This window comes from Neophocaena asiaeorientalis, unplaced genomic scaffold (genome assembly GCF_003031525.2).
Source record: "Neophocaena asiaeorientalis asiaeorientalis breed wild unplaced genomic scaffold, Neophocaena_asiaeorientalis_V1.1 scaffold91, whole genome shotgun sequence".
Classification (NCBI taxonomy): Eukaryota; Metazoa; Chordata; class Mammalia; order Artiodactyla; family Phocoenidae; genus Neophocaena; species Neophocaena asiaeorientalis.
Window position 1 is genome coordinate 2,273,041 of NW_020173198.1, and position 21,169 is coordinate 2,294,209.

The following is a 21,169-nucleotide window of genomic DNA, read 5'->3' on the forward strand; positions in this document are numbered from 1 at the left end:
GGTGAAGCGGCGCCACTGCGACGGCAGCCCCGGCAGGCGGCCCCGCTGCCAGCGCACGAACTCCTCGAAGAAGGCGTCGGCGCCCGAGGCCGCCTCCCACGGGAAGTTGCCGGTGAGCACGCAGAAGATGAGCACGCCGAAGGCCCACACGTCCACACCCGTGTCCACCGCGAAGCCGTCGGCGCGGCCCGCCTGGCACACCTCGGGCGCCGTGTACGGGATGGTGCCGCTGACCCGCTTCACGCGGCAGCCCACGCGGCGCGTCATGCCGAAGTCGGCCAGCTTCACGCGGCGGCACTCGCGGTCGAACAGCAGCACGTTCTCGGGCTTGATGTCGCGGTGCACCAGCTGCCGGCCGTGCATGAAGTCCAGCGCCAGGCCCAGCTGCTGCACACAGCGCTTCACCGTGTCCTCAGGGAGCCCCACCTGCGGCCGGCCAGACGGGAGAGCCGATCAGGGGCGCCGGGCGGCCACAACCCGGTCCTCTCCTTCCCGTCCCCGCCACCGCTCGCCTGACCTCCCTCCGGGTCCCTTTCCTGGGCAGACCCGGTGCCAGCCACCCTCCCTCATCCCAGGCTCCCTCCCTGGCCCCGTGGCTTCCCACTGTCCTCACCTTCCCCGCATTTCCCGCAACAACTGTCCAGAGCGCCTACACTGCGCCAGGTGCTTTGCTAAGCGACCTATCCCGCACGACGCAACTCCGCAGCACACGGTACATGCCCGTTTCCCTTGCACCGAGGCCTTGTCACTTACCCAGTGAGCAGCAGAGCAGTTTCACCCTGGCCGACTGCAAAACCAGGTGCCTGGAGTCCCCCCGGGCACTCTCCCCACTCCAGGGCACCTCCTCTGGTGGCCCTGCCACCTCCCCTCTTGGGTCCCCACCTGTTGCTATGCAACTGCAGAGGAGGGGGCTGCTGGACTTCATCCCATCACCCTGGCTGCTCCTCATCTCAGTGCATCATCTGGCTGACTGTGGAGTGTCTGTTTCCCCCTCTAGGACCAGAGCAGGACGTCTTGTTTGCTGTGTATCCCCAGCCCTCCGAACAGTGACTGACATACCGTAGGGGCCTAATAAACGATTAAGTCAGGAGGCGCCCGACTCCTCCTCGACTCTCACTCCGGGGACCCAGAAGACAGTCTCCCCTTCCTCAGCCACCACCCATGTACCTGAGGAGGAATGATGTCAAACAGGTCCCCGGCAGGTGCGTACTCCTGAGCAAAGACGTAGCAGTCCTCGGTCTCAAACACTACGTCGAAGACCTTGATAATGAAGGGGCTGGAGGAGAGGCTGTTGGTGATGCTCACCTCCCGCAGGAAGTTCTTCAGCTTAGTTTTGCTCTTGTTCACAAACTTCAGTGCCATCTTTGTGCCTGGCCAGGTGACAGTGACAGTGGTGAAGACCCCTCTCCCTGTACCCCTGCACCTCACACACCCGTGCCTGTCTGCACAGCCTGCCCCAGCCACAGTGCACGATGATGGCCTCAGCAGGTGTGACTCTCCTCATCTCACAGGTAGGAGACTGAGGCCCAGAGAGGGGAAGGAACTTGTCAAAGGCCATGCAGCAAGTCAGGGGTCAGCCTGGGTCCTCCATGCCCAGCCTGAAGCCCTTGATGAGGAGGGCCTGTTGCTTCCTCCACCCTCTCATTTTCTTCCTGACGTACTGTGTACCTATTTATCTGTCTGTCTCGCCCACCTAGAAGGCTGCTCCCTGAGTACAGGGAACCTTTGTCTTGTCTGCTTCTGTATCTCCAGTGCCGACAGAACAGTCTGATGCATAGTAGGTACTCAACAGATGTTTCTTAAATGGATGAATAAATAAGAAGGCACTAGACACGGAGAGATGAGGACCTGCAAGGCGCACGTCCCTGACTCTGAGCTTGAGCAGGCATCTGTAGCCACCTGGGTACATAGCTGTGTGACACACGTGTATGTCCACAGAGCACTTACACATCACAGGTCTGCCTTCTGCACTTCATGTGCACAGCTCACTCTTCATTAGGACCCTCTCAGCTGGGCATTAATGCTACCTTATTTTACAAAGGAGGAAACCTAGGCACAGAGAGGTTAAGTCACTTGCCCAAGGTCACACAGCAAGCAAGTAGCAAAGCTCAGGTGACCCCATGTCCAGTATTCCTCCTGTTGTCCCTGTCTCCTCTGTGTGCAGCTGTGGGCGCTCATGCAGCCCCTGTTCCTGACTGGCTGTGTGGGCACTGCTGTGAGCCTACACTGTGGGCAAGGCATCAAGTTCAGGGGTTAAGCAAGAAGGCCCTGGAGCTGATTACTGGGGTCTCATCCTAGCTCACACCCTCTGTAGCTGCACGACCTTGGCTGAGTGACTGAATCTCTCTGGGTCTCAGAGTCCTCAGTGACCTGAGAAATGGAGACGGCCACACTGACCTCACAGGGCCCTCTCCTACCCGTTGTAAGCATGGTGCCCTGTTCCCGAGGACCCCCTCAGCTCGGTCTACCTCCCTGGGGGCTGCTATCACCGATATGCTGGTGACTCCCCAGACACCACCGCCAGCCCTGACCTCTCCCCTGACTCCAGATGTCCCCAGGCGCATCCCCTTGGCTGTCCCAAAGGCACTCTGGATGGCCCCAAAGCAGCCCACCCTCCAGTCTGGGCACTCTGCCCAGAGATTGCTCCCTTGTCCCATCTGCCTGGTCCCCTCCTCCCTGGGCCACTTCAGGCCACATTCTCTCCACGTGGACCACTGACTCTGCCTCCTGCTGCCCTCCTGGCCCCTACAGAGAGCCCCAGCCAAGTCCCCACTCCTGTCTTAGAGCTGGCCACCCTGCAGACACTCACCTGTGCCCTTGTAGGCTACCAGGTCAACCTTCCCATAGGTGCCCTTGCCCAGCTCCCGGACGAGTTCGTAGTGCTTGGTGACGTCGCTTGCGGCCAGCGTGCGGAGGGTCAGCGCTTGCATGTCTTCAGTGAGGAGGGGCACGCCTGCACCCAGCCCAGGGGCGGTCCCTGGCCCACAGCAGGGCAGGGAGTGGGGCGGCTCGGGCTCTGGGCAGCCCACGCTCATCTTCTCCCTGGTGTGTGGCATAGAGTGTGACATCAAGCCAGGGCCTACTCCTCCCTCCCCGGGGCCCAGGTTCCCCAGGGCTGGGTCCGAAGCCAGGCCGAAGATGACCACGAGGGGGCAACAGGCATCTTTGCTGCATCACCTTTCCCCCAAAGCTTCAGGGCCAGGCCTGAGCCAGCACTCCCCAGAGACACAGCCACTGCCTCCCAGCCCCCACTTGGGTACCGCTGGCCTGTCTCGTGCTATCATCCAGACACTGTGCCAGGCAAGGCACACGTTTTTATGTCACACAAAGACACGCCACATACTGAGTTCACACGAGTGCTCCAGTGCACAAGTACTGATCAGCACCTGCTGTTCGCCAGGTGCTGTTTGGAGCCCTGGGGACAGAGCACTGAACACATAGACCAGACTCCCACCCTCACAGGACTTACGTCCTAGGGGGGAAATGGACAAAACACAGTGAACCCATGAATGATATATTATGATAAAAGGTGACATGCGCCATAGAGAAAATAAGGCAGGGGGAGGGGCAGACGAGGTCTGAGGGCAGGGGTCTCAGACGAAAGTCTGGCAGGGCGGTGCAGGTGTGGCCACACCCCCATCACAGCATTAATCCCTCCCCCAACCTCAGAGGACAACACAGCCTGGCTCAGGTACACACAGCCACAGCTGTAGCCCCAGGGTCCCACCCAGGCTCCCCAGACACAAGGACAGAATGCCTGTCCTGCAAAGATCCGCCCTCCCTCGCCCCTACCCTCCAAATTCACCGACCGACCCCTTCAATGTTCCCACGAGCTGGGTGGGGAGGCCTTCCTGGATACACCTACCCCGTCGGGGGTACTGAGTTTGCCTCTAGATGGTGCCGGGGAGTGGGGCAGAGAGCTGCAGTGGGGAGAGTTCAGGGCTGGGTGACAGTGAACACCCATCTGGAGTCTGCATTCCTCGTCTGTCTAATGGGGGAGGCTTAGACCAGGGCGCTGAGGCCCTGTGAGCAGGTGTCCGCGTGTCCGTGTCTGCGTGCGCGCCAGCAGGGGAGGCCAGCGCCGAATCCGCTCTAGGCTGGACCCTCGGGAGCTGCCTCCTGCTGCAGCTCCTCTGCCCTCACTGCCTTCTCCCTCCAACCCCAGGTGGCCCACCCATTGCTCTCAGCAGCCGCAGCCCACCCCTCAGCCGCCACCCCTGCAGAACAACCCCGCGGCTCTGAGGGAAGGCACAGGCTTGGAGCCAGACTGCCGAGTTTGAAGCCTGGCTCTATGACTTGCTATTTGGATGCCCTCGTGCAAGCGACTTCACTTCTTTGTGCCTCGTTTCCCCGCCTTAGCAAAAGGATAATAGTATCTTTTCCCTAAGGGTCAAAGGACGCGAAGTGCTTGGTGCCTGGTGCACAGTAGGCACTACCAGTGTCAGGTGTGGACGCGTTCTCTCGCTCGGATGACCTCCATGCTCGCCTGCTGAGCACGGCTGGAGGCTGGGGTCAGGGGCGAGCCTGGCATCTTCACCCTGGCCCGGCCGCTCCCCTCCCAGGCCCAAATCCTCTTCTCCTCCTCTGCCTCCCCTTCCCCCTCGGCACGACCCAGCCTCCCACTTCACGCGGAGAGGAGGAGCACGAGGAGGGAACCTCCTGCCTCCCACCCAGCCCCGAACGGAGCTCCATCTGCACGTCCTCCCGGCTGGCTGGCGGGGCAGGGAGCCGTCCCCGCCCGCTCTGCTCTGGCTACCGCCCCCTTCCGCTTCCTCAGGATCCTGCTCCCCCGTGCGGGCCCCTCCCCTCCATTCATGAGCCCGCCAATGTCCCACACGATGTCCTCAGCGTCTCCAGCGCATTTCACAGACCTGAAGATGGAGGGATGGCGCCAGGCCCACTGACACCCAGCCCTGCTTCCTCCGCCACCCTCAGTGTGTTGAACCCAACCCTGCCTGGCACTGTCGTAAAGCCTATGCAGTCCCTGCTCCGGGCTGGACAGCACTGGGGCCCTCCTGCTGCAGGGCTAAAGTGGGGTGACATCTCCCCACAAGGCTTCCTCTGGTTGCAGGGCTGGAAGGGGTCAGCTCTCTCTTCTTATCAAATGTCCACTCGCTAGCTGGGGGGAAAGGACACCGAGTGAGAACGACCTGCTCTGAAGTAGCCGGGAGAGGTAAGGCTGTTCCTGTGGAGTGTGGGGCTACCCCACCCCACCCCACCCCGAGGGGTGCTGAGGAGCGCACACCCTCTTCATCTGGAACTCTTCCCCCTGCCCACCAGGAAGAGTTCCCGGCGCTGGGCTGCTATGCTGACCTACTTCTCCTGATGTGTGTGGACTCCCCAAGGACTGCCGAGGCGGGCGGGCCGCGCGTGTGTGGGCACATGTGTGCACACGTGTGGCAGTGCGCCCACTTCGGGCTTCGGCCCCTGTCAGATCAGCTTGGGCCGTTTTCCACATCTCCTGGGAGCTGGACTGGCAGCCGCAAGTTGCTAGAAGCCCTTCTTCTCTCCCCACCTCCCTCCCCCAGGGACTGTCGGTGCTTGGCTTATCTCTGCTGGTTTGGCCTCAGAGTTGCCCTGGGCAGGCACCGGGCTTGGTAGGGGGCACACCTGCTCCCTCACCCCAGGCTCAGCCCATGCTCTGACCACTGCCCAGCTCTGCCTCTCTACAGCTTGAACACGCCTCTCCAGTGCCCTCCGCCATTCCTGCTGCCTGCCTTCGCTGCCCCCTGCCCCACACCCCACCTCCTTATCTCATTATCCTCAGGTGCCACTCCTCCAGGAAGCCTTCCCTGCTGCCCCAGGTGCCAATTTCTGTCTCTGAGGGGCCCCAGGGTTCAGACAGGGTCTGTATGTCTCTCTCTCAGGGCCTCTGTTGAATATGGTGATCTCAGCTGTGTGTCCCTGTCTGTCCCCATCAACAGGCCAAGAGCGCCCTGGGGGCTGGTATTACATCAAATTCAACTCTTCCTTGTCCCTTCCCTTGGTTCCTAGGGTCCAGGTTGGGGGATCCTGTATATTGCCCCCCCTCACTCCTTCAACCTCCCTCTCCCCTCAGGCCTGTTCTCTGCAAGGTGTCAGCAGGAGACAAGGAATTAACCCGCACCCTGTCCCTGCGGCTGCGTCATCCCCCCAGGTACACACTGCCTCCGTCCCAGTTACTACACACGTGACTTAAGAGGCGCAGTGGGGAACGATGGAAATGGCACGGGCCTTGGGACTCGGCAGGCTTGGCCTTGATCCTAACGTGCGCCACTGTTTAGCTGGGTGACCTTGAATAAGTCACATCACCTCTCTGGGCCTCAGCTTCCACATCCATAAGATGAAGAAAATAATAACAGTAATAGCAGCGGCTAACACTTAAATGTACTCACTACGTCAGGCCCTGTTTGGAGGATGAACTCATCTCACTTTCACAATTCCATGAGGTAGGTATTATTATCATCCCCATTTTAGGGGTGAAGAGAATGAGGCACAGAGACTGAATAACTTGCCCAAGGTCATCTAGCTACTGCTGGCATTGGCTCCAAAGCTGGTGCTTTTAACCATTATTTTTTCCCCCAAGTCAGAATGTGTGAACATCGCATCCGTATCCCTCAGTATCTGAGTGGGGAAATGGAGACCCAGAAGAGGATAGAGCCTCAGCCAGGAATGCGCATGCCGTCACGGAGCTCCTACGGAAAGCCAACTGGGTGCCAGGCACCGGTCCAGGTGTGCCACGTGTATGAACTCAATCCTCACAACAGTCCCTGAGGCAGGTGCACCAGCTCCTTTTTCAGGTGGGGACTTGAGCCCAGAGAGTGAAGTGAGACACATCAGCCTCACTGGTGGTTGAAGGCATAGACGTCTGGCATCAGGGGGAACTTGACCTAAAAGTATTTTACCTTCATCTTTGTCACTGCCTCCACCTGGAGAAGCAGCCGAGGACCTGACGGCCGTGAACTTCCTAGCACCAGGCAGCAGAGGTCCTGGCCAACCTCCATTCACCCGGTGTAGCTGGTGCTGCATCCGTGCACACTCGAGCTGGCTGTGCTGCCCCAGGGGACCCCACGTGACCTACACTCAAGTGTGTGCCCTCACTGGCCCCGAGGGAGGCCCTCGATTCCCCATCTGGGGTGCGGAAGGCAGGAGGGCGTCACCCTGTCTTCATGGCAGTGGTCGTGGCCCTGACCACAAAGGCTCTGGCCCCATGGGCTGGGTCTTCCGCCACAAGCTGGGAGGGCCACGGTAGTGGGGGGGAGAGTTTCCCAAGCAAGAAGCAAGACCAAACCATCTACCACTTCCTGTTGGCAGGTGGCTCAAGCTGGGTGCCACTTTCATGAAAACAACACCCAAAGCGTAACCCAACTCAGGCCTACTTTGGGACCCCCTTCCCCACCACATGCACACACGCAAACACACACACACACACGCAGTGCCAGCCTGGCAAAATTTCACTCACTGAGTCCTCATAAGTACCCTGAGAAGGGGGCAAGATGCCTCCCATTTTAAAAATCAGCTTAATTGAGGTATAGCTTGCATATCACAAAACTCCCTCATAGCAAGTGTATAATTCAATGATTTCAGTAAATGCACAGAGCTGTGCAACCATTGCCATGATCAAGTGATGCTTTCTACTTTATGGATAAAGAGCAGAGCCCCAAGAAACCTCTGACTTACTATGGTTATGGCAAAGATGACTTATGCCATAAGTCATGCAAACCATGACTTACTATGGTTATGGCAAAGATGACTTATGCCATAAGTCATGCCAACCATGACTTACTATGGTTATGGCAAAGATAGCCAACTGCCCATCAAAGCTTTGTGTTCTCTCTTCTATAATTCAGAGCTGTTTTGGAGGGTGGCTGTCAGCAGGGAACTACATTTCTCTTCTCGCCTGCTTCCAGGTGTGGTCACCTGGTGTGGCCACCTGTGACTGGTTTTCCCCAGTGGCATGGGAACCGAAATGAGGTGTCACTTCTAGGCTGGAGCTTTTAAGAGTGGCTAAAGTTTCTTTCTCTTCTTCTGTGGCTTGATGCAGAGGACTCCAAGACTCTAGAAGATGGTGGTGGAGCTACAATATAGGAGGAGCCTGGGTCCCCTGGGTATGCGAGGCCTCCTGCGGATGAGGACTACCTGCTCTGTATTTTGTGAGCCAGAAGTAAACTTGTTAGGCTGCTGAGATATATGGGGCTTATTTGTTACAGCAGCTAATACTGCCCTAATTCAAGAGTTATGTAGCAAGTAAACAAAAGAGCTAAGATTTGAACCTCAGTGTTTTCGACTGCCTGGAATGTGGCCAGACAAGGTAACCTGGATGGTGATAACACTGGCAACCAAGAATCCAGTTATAGGAGTAGGTGGAAGGTGATCAGCCTGTGAAGGGAAGGGAGACTGCTCTTACCCCGTCTTGTGGGAGGATAATAATACTGGCAAATATTTACTGTTTACCATATGCCAGGTGGTACGCTAACAGTGGATTAAATAATTTAATCGCAAGATGTCTCAGAGGCAGGTGCTACTATTATTATCCCCACTTTACAGAAGGGGATACTGAGGCACAGATGGGCTGAGTAACTTGCCCAAGAGCTAATAACTAGCAGAGTGGGATTTGAACTCCGGCTATCAGGCGTTAGATCCCATGCTCTTATATGCTGTGTCCTGCGAGGCTCCTACAGGCAGACCCAGGCAGACAGCAACTCAAAAATGAGACAGTTCTCACAGTCTCACAGTCTCACACAGGGAGGAAGTGCGTTCTCTGCCGCTGGGAGCAGAGAAGCAGATACTGGAAGCCCATCTGTTGGGGGAAATCAATGCGGGGTGAGGCTGGACCGAGTCAGCCAGGCCTTACTTACTCTCACTCTGGGAGTCTAAGATTCTCTGTCCCCATGCCTGGGTCCCCTCTCTCAGGTCGCTGGACCCATGCTATGCCCTTAGCACAGGCAAACCCCAAAGGTATCCTCAACAAAGCCCTGGCCTGGAAGGATGCCATTAAATAGTGATTGTGCCTGGGTGGGTCCCCTCTCTGGGTCTACTCTATTATTAAAAATCCCTGTGAAAAAGCAGCCACGAGGTGGAATTTCAGGTACCGAGTGGGGACACGGAGCCCCTCTGGCTTCTCTCACCTGCTTCACTTTGCTTCGGTCAAGGGAGGGGCTGGAGCTTCATTCCCTCAGCCTGCGTGGCTGAGCCAGCTCCCCACACCCTGCATTCTCCGCGTGCCCACCTCCCTGTTTCTCCCCTCTAGCCCTCCCCACCTACGGGGTCAAATAAATTGTCTCAAGACCAGATTTGACCTGATCCTTGCCTTGTTCTGCATTTTCAGTGGTTCCCTGTATCGGCCTGTGGTGTTTTCTCCTGCCCAGCATCACTTTCCCTTTCCCCAGGGAACGGTCCCTCTCTCAGTCCGGTGGTTCAGTAGGGCTGTCCCCACTCTGGCTTTAAGCGCAGGTCTGACCCAGGGCCGGCCAACCAGGGGATCCATCCCATCCGCCAGGTCACCGTTGACTGGTTCAGAGATGAACACGTGACCAAAGGTGACCCACTGAGATCTCGCCTTAGGACTTTTGCTGAACTTATCAGGAAAGAGATACCTTCTGACTCCTGGGCTGCAAAGCTGGAGGACATGGGCCCGGAGCTGCTGGGGGCTGGCTGAGCCACCATGAGAGGAGCACCTGACCGAGAATGAAGCAACAGAGACAGGCAGAGCAGAAAGATGGAAAGACTTCTGATGGTCCAGAGCCCCTGGCTCCAGACATGCCGAAAGCCAATTATATTCCTGAATGTTTGTTTCATGAATCAATACATTTCCTTTTTGGCTTAAGCCAGTTTGAGCTGAATTTGGCTTAAGCCAGTTTGAGTTGAATTTGTGTAGCTTACAGCCCAAGGCCTCCAGACAAGCATATCTATTTGAGCCCAGGCACTGTGCTGGGTGCTGGCACAGGGTGAGTAGGTTAGATAGAGGGTATGAGATAGAGGGTATGAGCCTACAAATCAAGGAGGCAAATAAAGGACTCATAATCACGAGGCCAGGAAGGCCATGATCAGTGCTCCAGCATTTCCAAGAAGGGTCCTGGCAGTGGGGATCAGGGTACCTTCCCAGAGGAGGTGACACATTCATGGGCCTTGGAGGGGATTAACAATCTAGCAAGAAACCCAAGAGCTCCTTGAAAGCAAGCCCCATGCCTTAACCATCTCGCTATTCCTAGCACTTAGCCGGTGTGTGACAAATGCCCGGTGAATAATTCTTTATGTGTTTGGGAAGCTGTAACTTTTTATATCTTGGCTTTCCCGAATGTGACCCTGCAGGCACATAGCTATTTTCCCAGGGGCCTGCGTGAGAGATCATTAGCCGCATTTTACAGGTGCAGAGACTGATGGCCAGAAGAGACAGTGATTCGCTCAAAATCACATATAAAGTTAGTGGCAGGGCTGGGCTAGAAGCCAGGGCATCTGCAGGGCAAGGTGCGGTCTCGCTCTAACAGCCCTAGCCCCAAGCACAGCAGAGATGGGAGTGGCTGTGAGTGACACTGGCCACTGTGAACAGAGAGGCTGGAGTGCTGTGATGAGAATGATGAAGACAATGGAGAAGAAATTTACAGTAAGAGCTAACACTTAAGGAACCCCTGTCCTGTGCCAAGTCCCTCAGGTAAATTAACTCGTCAAATCCTCACAACATCCTGTGACATGGGGACTGCTATTCACTCCAATTTACAGACAAGGAAACTGAGGCACAGAGAAGTCATGCCACTAGATCAAGACCATCCATCAAGTGGTAGAGCCAGGATTCAAATCCAGGCATTATCACTGCAGTGTCCAAAAGCTTAGCCACTATGCTTTACTGTCTCTAAAATGATAGTTAAAATTCTCATTTATTTTCTCAGTTGCCAATTCTTTACATCGCTGCTGCCATTCAATCTTCACAGCAACCCCATTTTACACATAAGGATGCTGAGGCGCTCGGGTTAAGCAATTTGCCCAAAGTCGCTCAGCTGGTAAGAGGCGAGCCAGGAATTGAACCTTGAAGGACTCCTGCTCTATCTCCCTTTTCCTAGTCTTGGTCTCTGGTTTGCAGCCAAGGCCTCCCTCCAGCCCCATGTCTTCAGCACCACAGGTGTGGACAGCACCCGGGCCAGCCCTGCACAAAGTGCAAGGCTAGGGGGAGGCCCGAGGAGGCTGGGCAGAAGGATGGAGGAACGGCTGACAAATCAAACCCAGACCCCCGGGGCTGAAGAGGTATGTATGGATATATGTACTGCCGCTTATTTAACCAACTGATAGATGCTGGGTGTGCGCAACCTCTTGCTGCCACAAACAATGAGTAGCCTTGTACATCAGTCATGTTGCAGTGTGCAGGTGTGTCTGTATGATCACTTCTAGAAATGGGTCGCCAGGTTAAAGGATGAGTGCATTTGAAATTTCTGCAGAGAGCTCGATGTCCCCCAGAGGGCTGTTGCACTGGCCCTCCCCCAGCCATGCAGGGGAGGGCTGCTTCTTGGTGGAACATAGCAGCTGCTGCCTGCTCCCTCACCCTCTCTGGGCCTCCATATCACTTTGTTTAGTACGTTACTTTGAAGTGGGGGAAAACAGGAATAAGTTCCTCATTTGCTTGCACGTGCATAAAGTAACTCTGGAATCAACCAGACACTAATGAAGGCGCCGACCACCCTCAGCACTCACTCCCACTGGCCTGAGTCGTCAGCAGCAACCTTCTAACTGCTCCCCCCCGCCCCCCAACCCCAATCTCTTCTTGACACAGCAGCCAGGGAGCCCATCAAACCCCAATCAGATCATATTACTCCCCAGGTCAAAACGCTCCACTGGCTCCCATCTCATTCCAAAGTCCTTACAACGGCCCTCAATTTACCCCTCTGACCCGCCTCCTCCCTCCCTCTGTTCCAGACACACTGGTCTCCCTGCTGTTCCCTGAACATGCCAGCTCCCCGCCTGGTGGCTGTTCCCTCTGCCCCCAGACATCCACATGGCTCATTTCCTCCAAGTTCTGCTCAAACAGCACCTTCTCAACTAGGGCTATCCTACTGCACTCCCTTTTCCTGCTTTATTTTTTTTCCCCAGTAGAGTGTATCACTGTCTAATGTAATGTCTACTGTGAATGTCTCTTTTCCCACTAGAACTTAAGCATTGGGAGGGCAGGGACTTTGTCGGGCTGGTCTTGTTCACTGCTGTACCCCCAGCAGCTAGCACAGTGCCTGGCACATAGTAGGCACTTAATAAATATTTGGTGAATGAATGAATGAATGAACAAATGAATGTCTGAGAAGTGGGAGCTGAGCAAATAGGGGCAGGGCGGGAATTAAACTTTTCACTAGGTACAGTCCTGTTGGGTCTGGGGGGGTGTAAGGAATCAGGCATGGCTGGGGGTCCAGACAATGCCAAGGGAGAGTGTGAGGAGAGGTTGTGCCCACCCACCCAGGCTCAGCACCCCAGGGTGGTGTCCCCTGAGAGGGGCCTGGGGAGGAGTGGTCCAGCTTGATTGCCCTGAACTTCCACATGGAGCTGGCCTGTGCTCAGGAAGGTGGGGGCAGCTGGGAGCCCCCTTGACACCCACCCCTGATGGGAGCCCTCCCCCTACATCCCCAAGGCCACTGCCCAGTCTGGTTCTCTGCCACTTAACACCTTCTCGGAAGGGTATCCCTGACCCTCATGTTTTTTACCCCAGGGCAGAAATCAGTTCACGTGTGGGCTCTCCTATTTGCTGCCAGGGAGTGGGGGGTCCAGAGCTGGGCCCTCTCACCCCAGAAAGAGGCCTGTGAGTTGCTTGGGTAAGCTCTGGCCTCTGCTGCTGGTCCCCAGGGAGCCCTGTCCAGCTCCCCCCACCCATAGTTTTCCAATCTGTGAAACGAGCCATTTCATATCCCTTCATGGGTCACCGAAGTCTCAGTACGCTTTCCCCTGAAAAATGTCCCCAGCCACCACATTCACACTTCTACATACAACACCAGGGGGTCAGGGCCCCAGGGAGCCCATAAGAAAGTCCAGGTAAGTCCTCTCCCTCCCCTTGGTCCTTTGACACAAATACAGACTCTGCCAAACATTCTACTCCGGGTCAAAAGGAGGAGAATATTCTCAAATCTTTTCGTCTTCCCTCATGGTGCAAATTCTGGCTACATCCCCTCTCGCTGTGTGGCCTAAGCTGTGGGCTCATACACCTGCCTAAGCCTCAGTTTGCCCATCAGTAAAATGGGGTGAGAATGCCTGTTTAACATGATGGGTTTCTGTAAGAATTAAAGGGGCACTTCCTACAGTGCTTGGCACAGAGCAGATGCTCAGGAAGAATCGGCTGGGTAGAGGGGCCTGAGACCTTGGTTCCGTCCTGGACCCCGACAACTCTGCACCGTCTTGAGTGAGGCTGTACTCTCACTGAGTCTTGGTTTTCTATGCTGGACATGGGGGCCATTTTGGCTTTGCTAAATCTTACCCCCAGAACCTGCCTGAGCCAGGAAGGACCTTGGAGATCACGTGGGCCAGCCCTGACATTTCCCAGGTGGGAGACTGAGAGGGGGAGCTGAGACTTTCCCAAGATCAAGCAGCAGAAGCTGGAAACAACATTCTTCCCACTGCCCTGCCCACCAGGGGCAGCCTGGGGTTCCCCGTGCTGCCGGGCTCCGCTTCTGGCTCCAGCCTCTGTCTCAGCCTCCCCTCCCAGCTGGTGCAGTCTGCCCCTTCCCCAGGGCACATCCTTGGTGGTTATTAATAGCTGATGCTGCCGCCCGCCTGCAGCTGGTGCCCAGAGTTGGGACAGACCCTCCAGCCAGGCCCTGTGGGGAGGTGGGAGCCCTGGGCCTCCTCGTTCCCAGCCTACCTGTGGCAGCCCCCGTGGGTGTGGGAGGAGGCATGAGCCTTGTTGCTGGGTGACGTGGGCAGCCCGGCACTCAGGGGCCTCGGCTGGGTGTCCACCAGTGGACAGGGGCCGGCCAGTGGGGAGATGGCTGGGTGAGCAGAGGCTCCCTGAAGAGATGAGCCCTTCCTTAGCTAAGGCCTTCACCTGTCCCCCGTTCCCTGAGCCCCTACTGAGGGATGGAAGTGGGGATGTAGCCTAGCTTAGGAGCCTGGAGCCCAGATTCAGCCACCCCTGGGTGGAACCAGGTCACCAGCATGAAATTTTGGGTAAGTCACTTACTTTCTCTGTGCCTCCATTTCCTCATCAGTAAAATAGGGTTAATAATACTTTAAATAGGTTGAAGTATTATTAATAATAGCTGACATTTATGAGCCACCTAAAGTGTAAGTATTTTATACAGATTGACTCATTCAAACCTCATAACCATCTTAGGAGAAGCTGCTATCGCTATTCCCATTATATCCCTCACAGCTCAGGAACCCGAGACTCAGAGAAGGGACGATTAAGTAACGTGTCCAGTGGCACACAGCTAAGGCGTGGCTTAGAGAGATCTGCCTGGCTCCAGAATATTCAGTAAATATTTGCCAAGCACCTACTATGTGTTTGGGTCTGGAATACATTCACGAACCAGACAAACAGCCCTGTCCTCAAGGACCTTATATTCTAATTTGGAGACAGACAATGATAAAGGTAAGTAAGAGATGTCAGTCAGACAGTGAGAAGTCCTAAAGGGAAAAACAAAGCAGGGAGAGGTGAGGAAACGCCGGGGGTGGGGAACAGGATTGTAGATGGTGGGGTGAGGGGGGTCAGGAAAGGTCCCTGAGAAGGCTACAAGCACGTGGAGACTGGATCTTGTAGGAGAAGAGCCCTGCTGGCAGAGGCAAGGGGGGGATGGCAAGGGCTGTGCTTGGTGCGCTCATGGAACAGTGAAGAGGCCGGCATGGCTGTGGAGAGGCGGGTAAGGGGCAAGGGGCAAGGGGCCAGAGCGGAGTGTAGAGGTAAGGGATGGGGGGCAGTGGGCAGGGCCTTAGAGGCCATGGCGAGGACCTGCCTTTCACTTGGAGATGCATGCCAGACTCCGGACCTGGGCAAAGCCTTCCTGAAGCCAGCCCATGTGCCAGGCCCTGAGAGGCCAAGAGACAGCAGGAACCCGACTCCACTGCACTCGGAGACCCCCAGTCCAGCCCCCAGCAGCATCCCACCACTGTCCTTGGAGGGGCTGAGTGAGGAAGGAATAGGGGAGCCTTACAGACTTCCTTCGAAGATTCCTCTGTGCTGCAGCTCTCGGCTGTCGTGGCCCCAGGTGAGAAGAGGTGTGCGGGCAGTATGTCCAGGAACGCAGCCAGGGCCCAGGTTAGGTTCTGCCGGGTCCTTCTGGCTGGCCGTGGCCTGTGGACTACGTGTGAATGATGGAAGAGCGGGCAGAATCTTCTCCGAATCCTAGATATGGAAGCTTGAGTAAAGACCTTCACCCCGAGCCTCCATTTTTTTAAAAAACTGTACAAGTGGGACTACCATTTCTGCTCAGGGCTTCAGGGGACTGATAGTAACAGCAAACCATAGAGGGTACTCGGTGCCATTCATAGCACTCTACAAACCCTCATCACTTAATCCTCACTAAGAGCCTACAAGGCAAGTACTAGTATCATCCCCTTTTTTTAGTTGAGGGATCTGAGGCACAGAGGCTAGGCACCTGGCCCAAGATCACACAACGAGTTTAGAGGCTGTGCTTTTGGCCACTAACCCATGTTAACTGTTGGCCCCACTCCCTCCCAGACACACTTGGGGTCAGGGCTGGCAGGTACCCAAGCTCTCGGGATGGGATGATCTCCCTGCAGGACTGTGGGCTCCAGTTCGAGAGTAGGAAGCCTTCCTGCTATGTTGGGGGGCCCAACAGACCAGAAGCTACCCTGGGGCAGGGATCTGTGCAGCTTCAACAGGGCCTGACCAGGAGGAGGACGAGGCAGCTCTGTCCTGTCCAGTCCCCACCCCTGCCCCTCCGGGCCATCCCAACACCCAGAGGCAGGTGGAACATTCTCTGCCTCTCCCAGGACTGGCTAAAGACACAGGGAAGGAGAGCAGGTGCAGTGGGGAGTCGCAGTGGCTGGACCCACTCATTTGCATACCCCGCTGCGGGTGGCAGAAGTATTAAGCAAACACTTAAGTAGCAGGCAGAGCTAAAAATGCTTTATCATTTAATCCTCCCCACAACTCCAGGAAGGAGCTAGTATTGATATTATTCCCATTCTACGTGAGCAGAAACTGAGGCATGGAGGACACTGCCTCATCCAAGGTCACGCAGCTAGTGAGTGGTCGAGGCAGTCTGATGCCAGTTTCACCGAAACATTTGGGGGTTCACAGAGCTGGGCTCAAATCCCCACTCTGGGTTAAGGAGGTGCTGCTCTCGGTGCTAAATGAGAAAGGATGTCCAGTGGCCGGTGTGGGGCACTTGACACTGAAGAATGCTTCCCTCCAACCCTGATATTACATGGTTCCCTGAATGGGGCTCAGCGGGGAGTCTGGACTTGTCCCCTCTCCAGACTGTGGCCAAGCTATATGGTGGGTGGAGGGGAGGATGGGGAGAGGGTGGACAGGAGACGAGAGGGGGCTCTAACGGGCCCCACCAGGCCTAACGCCACAGCTTCCTGAGACCTAGAAGGGGGACCAAGGGAATAGGGGAGGGAGGGGGTAGTCTGGAGAAGACTAGGTCTGTTGGAGATGCTGGTCCTGGCTCTGGCCAGAGGCCCATCTGCCTGGAGGAGGAAGCCTGGGGACAGAAGCCTGGCAGGCACCTCACCTAGAAAGCAGCTCTGGGCAGGAAGAGGACCTCGACTATAGCTGCCATATGTATGTCTCACCCCTCAGGCTTGACTCTCACCCTACCCCACCCGTAGCAGGAGCAGGTAGGTCCTTAAGCACCACACAGAACTGCCTCTCAAACACCTGCTTCGCCTTTCCTGGGGACCAAAAGCCCTCTGGCTCCCCCAGAACAGCTATAGGAAGACCAAGAAGACATTACCACCAAGGGTTACTTACCCACTTGCCAATGTGCCCTCTCCAATAGGAGCCAACAGTTTCTGAGCACTTTTTACATGACAGACCCTGTCCTAGGCCCTTTTCATGCTTTAGTTCACTTAATCCCCCTGTTGACCCTGAGGTAGGTATTATCCTTGTTTTCCACATTAAGTAAAATGAAGCTCAGAGAGGTTAAGTGACTTGCCTGAGATCACACAGCAGCTAAATGGAATTCAGACCCAGAAGTCCAGAGCCTGTGCTCTCAACTATAGTGCTCTGCTGTCTCCTTTGGGCTCAGGCTGCTGTAGACCTTCATCCAGGAAGATGGCACACTCCCTTCCAGGGCCATGCCCAGGGGCTGGGGCCCAGTGCTGACTCCTGACCCCTGGCTCAGCTACTTAGTATCACTCACTGGTTTCCTTAATGTTTAGGGTATGTCAATATTTTTGCATGACTTCTGCATCTAGGCCCGCATGTCTCCTGCCCGACCAAAACTACAGCAGTTTGGACTCAGTCTTAGAAAGTTAGAACAAGGAGGAAGATTATGGCTGAGAGAACCTCTAGTCCAATTCCTCCCTGACACATGGGTAAACTGAGGCCCAGAGGGCAGACCTCCCCCAAGAGTCCTCAGTAGGACCTGGGTCTAGAACCTTGGACTTTTGCTCCCGGGCAAGTAGGACAATTAAAACAGGTTTTTGCTGGCTGAATCCTTCTAATCTAGAGGAGGGGGCACAAGATGGGGCCCAGAGTGGAAAGTGGGACCAGGCTGGAGATGCTTCTGGCTGGAGGAATCCAGGCTCACTTCACCACTTAGCCCTAAAAGCCTCGGAGGGACACTGCTCTGTACAGGTTCTAACTTGGCCATGGAGGAGGCAGGAAAGACACATGTGTGCAAACACACACAGACAAAGGTCACCCTCTGAGCAAACATTTTCTGGCCTCTACCCTAGGCCTGCAAGACCAGATGCCTATAAGAGGGGCCAGCAGGTCATGGAAATGAGTGAACAGGCCAGGTGGGGCCTGGGTCAAGCTGCAGGGTGATAGCCAATCTAAAGAAGGTTGTCATTCTTTGGTTCTCGCCTGGGCTTATCACAGCATCTGATTTTTCGAGAGGATCCAAAAATCAGTATTTGTGTGTGGAACTGTATGTTTGTTTAGCATTGGCACCAAATACACACATGAGAAAAACACTGTTTGGATCAACAAAATGTGTCTAGCAGTTGTGTTTTACAACATGTGCTACACAATATGCTGGGCTCTGGGTTAGACAAAGCCGATGCAGCAGGGAGGGCGCAGACCTGGTCCCGCCTCCTGGAGATCGGAGATCGGAGTCTGGATGTGGAGACACACTCTCACAGCACACATAGACACGGGCCACCGTCTCCCAGCCACCAACCATCCATCAGTCTAACTCTACTCTCCACTCTGTGCCAGCCCAGGTCAGATCAAAAGGGGAGGTGGAGAGCTGCCCTTGAGCCATCCTATAGTGGGGCTTTCCAGGTCGGGGGAACAGCACATGGTAGAGGGAAGGACAGACATGAGGCAGAAGTAGAGGCTTGAGAGTGAGGAGCGGGAACTGGCACTCAGGAGGTGGTTTTGGGTCACACTGCAAAGGGCTTTGATGCCGCTTTATTCCAGACTCAACGGGGGGCCTCTGCAGGTTAGCGAGGAGGGAAGATCTTACTCCCTTGTCCCCCTCTGGCCTCTTGATGGTTCTCCCTAGTCACAGTGACTCAAATCTCCACTCTTTAGCCTCTCACTCCACTCCCTTGCTGGTGGGTCGTCTGACAAGGCCCTGGGCTCTTGGGAACCCCCCCGGGGGAAATGAACTCCTTTAGAGATGGAGAGGACACACCTGGATGCTTCTGCTGCCCAAGGGCGATCCACATCCACCCCACCGGCTGCAGAGTGAGTGGCCCACTGCCGTTATCTCTGGGAGATGCCACATGCTTGCCCAAGGTCACCCAGTCGTCAGGGCAGTTGGCTCCCCCCACAGCCTGGGCTGAGGGGGACTGTCTCAACTGTCCTTGAATTTGAAGGTGGGGCTGCCAGGGCTCTGGCCTGGAGCTCCCCAACCTCTTCTCCGGCTGATCACATCCTACCCCTTAGGTCCATGCCAGCAGCAGGTGGGGGTGGGGGCACTTGGTACTGGGAAGCGGGGAGAGGAGTAAGCTGCTGCCCAGGCTCAGCGCCCCCAAGTCTGCAGCACTATGTGGGCCCCAGGGTGGAGTGTGGGACAAGGCTGGGGATGCAGATCCTGCTGAGGATCAGGTGCTTCAGGAGTGGGGTCAGAACCGGTCAGCTGGGCCTGACCAGACCCACCTCAACTGATCCAACCAAGCACAGCCTGGGCAAATTGAGAACAGCCCAGACATCTGATGAACAGGAAAGATCAGGAAAGAGGATGAAGTGGGAAAAAGGACCTTGACTCCAGGGCCTGGTACATCACAGACACTAGGTAAAGGTTTGTTGAATGAATAAGTGAACAAAGGAACTCTTGGTAGGGCTACCTGTATTCAGAGTCCTACCTTCTTCAGCATCACTGCTCGCCTGCAGAGGGCTCAGAGAGAGGAGGCTGGTGGAAACGCCAGCAGCCCAGAGTGTGTTCCCTCGGCATGGTCCAGTCCCTTCTTACGATCTCTGATCCAGAATTCCAGGATAAAACATCCCCTGGGCCTCTCATCTTCCCATGAGCTGCAAGGCCTGGGGTTCAGGACCTCACTGAAGGCCAGGCTGGGGTACTGCTTTGTATACCACCTATAAAGCTACAGTGAGAACCTAGAATGGTTCCTTGGTTGTCCAGGATACACTGACCCCACCTGAAGTTTGGCCCTGGGTGTTCTGGAGGTCAAGAGCAGAAGGGAGGGCCTTGGGTTTGCTGTCCCTGGGGTACATGGGGACAGAAAGGTGCCCTGACCTGAAATGGCTTCTTCTTCCAGACTTCCTCCCTTCCCAGAAACCAGAGCCTCACTTTGGAAAGGGCTTGTCCCTTCCTGTCCTGAAGGGAGCACGAAGCATGGCCTGGGTGAAGACACCCCTTCCCAGCCTGGGTTGGGGGCAGTGGAATCACAGAGAAAAGAAGGGAATCCCACCCATTCTCTCAAACACACCCCTTCCCTGTCTCTTGCAGACAAAGACACACACCCAAAGCCCCATCCATCACCCTAGGGCCACACACTGCAGGCCCCCTCACCTGTGGACACCTCAAATCTTCTCTTCCCAGGGGGGGACTTCACTTGAGAACTCAGCCTGGCCTTTGGGGGAGGGGTATATACACTCCAAGGACCAAGGATCCAACAGCTCCAGGCTCACAATTTTGGGGGGTGGACTCCTCACCCTCTTCCCCCTTCTCTGTGGCGCAAGGGTCTCTGCCACCACTCCCCCGCAGGGCCGGGAAGCTGTGCCCAAACCCCAGGGCCAGGGTGTGGGGTGGGGGAAGGGAGAGGAGGAGGGGGCGGCTCCTCCAAGCGAGACACAAAGAGACGTCCTTCAGCCTCGGCTCCATGGCGACGCTGGGGAGGGGGCGGTGCGCACCCAATACTTCCTTCCCCACCTGCAGGGCTAGGGACCTCGGCGGCCACTGACCTGCTGCCCCTCACCTGGGCCCGGCTTACCTGGGCTGGGGCCGCGGGGACGCCGCGGCAGGGGGCCTGGGCGCCGTCTCGGTTTTCGTCGTCAGCCCGGCCCGGGGGGCTCAGGGCGCCACAACCATGGGCTGGGATGAGAAGGGCGCCGCGAGGGGCTCAGTCGCCCCAGTCCTGGAGCTTCGGGGGGGGGTCCCAGAGGCCTCTTGCTGGTGAGGGATAGCTCTTGCCGTCCTCGGGTCCCTAGATTTGGGGTTTCTGTGAGCCGGAATCGGGGAGGGGGGGAGGTCTAATACCCCTGATCTAGGGGCGTTCTGAGCTGGGTCTTCGTGTCTTGAGGTGTGGAGTTGTAATGGCCAGGATCTTGAGAAGGGGTCCCCACAATCCCGGACAGGGGGGGTCACTGCGTTCTAGGTCTTGTGGGGGCCCAGACTGAAGAGGGGGTGTCTTCGCGGAACCGCAGGGAGGTCGCTGTCTTCTGAATACGGAGGTAGTCTCCGCCTTCCCCGGCTGGGGAATAGCTCTGTGTTGGATCTGCAGGGGCCACCCGCTTTCCTAAGGGTCTCTGGGTCCTGGATGTGGTGGGGGGATCCCCACGCTCCCCGGCTGCGGGGGCTTGCAGAGTCCCGGCCACCGCAGGAGCTGGGAGGAAGCCCCTCAGCCGCTGGGGGGCTCCGTCGCCGCCGCTACGAGCAGCCCGGCCCGGCGGTCCCGGCCCCCGGCCTGG

The 21,169-nt window shown here is 56.4% G+C and overlaps 1 protein-coding gene across 1 annotated transcript; it reads right to left on the reverse strand.

The window, feature by feature from the left end:
- Positions 1 to 21,163, reverse strand: SBK1 (SH3 domain binding kinase 1; the record flags this gene model as incomplete). Its single annotated transcript, XM_024744342.1, has 5 exons — positions 20,473 to 21,163; positions 15,093 to 15,283; positions 2,810 to 3,042; positions 1,168 to 1,370; positions 1 to 426 (listed from the first exon to the last, which is right to left on the reverse strand). Coding segments are annotated over exons 3-5 (855 nt in total), but the record flags the coding sequence as incomplete, so codon positions are not given.
- Between the last annotated feature and the right edge of the window lie 6 nt (positions 21,164 to 21,169).